This window comes from Cyprinodon variegatus, unplaced genomic scaffold (genome assembly GCF_000732505.1).
Source record: "Cyprinodon variegatus isolate N-32 unplaced genomic scaffold, C_variegatus-1.0 Scaffold619, whole genome shotgun sequence".
NCBI classification, from domain to species: Eukaryota; Metazoa; Chordata; class Actinopteri; order Cyprinodontiformes; family Cyprinodontidae; genus Cyprinodon; species Cyprinodon variegatus.
Window position 1 is genome coordinate 519,823 of NW_015151072.1, and position 1,216 is coordinate 521,038.

At 31.0% G+C, this 1,216-nt stretch overlaps 1 protein-coding gene across 1 annotated transcript in view; it reads right to left on the reverse strand.

Moving 5' to 3' along the window:
• LOC107096381 (calcium-dependent secretion activator 1-like) overlaps positions 1-980 on the reverse strand; it is a gene marked incomplete at its 5' end in the record, with an annotated part of 113,289 nt that extends 112,309 nt beyond the window's left edge. Inside the window, one exon of the mRNA XM_015393001.1 lies at positions 857-980. Coding sequence (XP_015248487.1) covers positions 857-980 — 124 coding nt within the window. The remainder of the gene's footprint in view (positions 1-856) is intronic.
• Positions 981-1,216: the final 236 nt, after the last annotated feature.

A 1,216-nucleotide genomic window follows, 5' to 3' on the forward strand; every position in this document is an offset into this window, starting at 1 on the left:
AAATTTAAAATCAGTAAAGTTTTTTTTTCAGTGGCCCTGATCCTCTTCTGTACATTTGGCTGTTATGTATTTCAGAAATATAAAATAATAATAATTTAAGAAATATAAGAAAAGTCTAGTCAAACAATGCGACTGAAAAGGTAGATAAATCTGGCATAATGCATACTTAAACTATGGTAAAAGAGAAGCAGAAAAGGGTGGGATCAAACTGAAAAAAAAAATAGTATTTAATTTATCTTTACTTGAACGGGAACAAAAAAAATGTACACCCTTTTATATAACAAAGATGTTTGTCGTAGCCTTTGGTCCTGCAGAGAGGAGTTTGTCCATTAAAAGTTTGGAACCAGCTAATTAAAACTAAAAATATCAGGTGGAAAAAAACATTTCAAATAAAAAGCATTTCAAAAGGATCTATTGTGTTTCAGGCTATTTTAAAATAAAACAGTTTTTTATTTCCTTTATTCCATATTATAGATTTATTTAGATGTTTTGCTATTAAAATGATTTTATTAAACAAATCACTTGAAATCTTTTTTGTAAATGACAATCTCTGGCATATAATTCAAAAATGAAAATAATAAATTGTAACTTCTGCTACAGAATAAGCAAATATTAGCGCCCACACTCCTTACGGTTTGCTGTCCTGTATATTTTTCCCTGCTTTAAACATCTGATTGTAAATAATTACAGATAAACAAGCTTTGCCAAACTGAGAGATATAATATGCAGGGTACCTTGAGGAACAGATCATAAAACCTCAGATTTTTTTTAACACAGTAGTTCTTATATTTATATATGTGATTTTTTCTTATGCTGTTTCTACAATACAAGCATTAGAACCCCGATAAGAACGTACCTTCCAGTTTTGCATACTCTGAAAGGCGCTGGTAGTTGACTATGGCAGCCTGTTCCAGACACTTCCTGATCACAGCTTTCACTTCTTCTTGTGGGACTGGTGTCACAACGTCTTTCATTAGAACCTGACCAAAAGCAACACATAGGTAACACGTTTAAATCCTTTCACGCAAATTCATGCAAATGCTGTTGCAATAAAAATGTAATGGCATCCCATAGCAAAAAGTAGTTTATTCAAGTATACTAAAAGTGCACTAATTTCATACTTAAAATCAGGCAGTGCTAAACTATAATTCATATACTTAACAATAGTATAGCCAGGTGTACTTGACTATACTATTGTTTACTTTATTGTTTACTA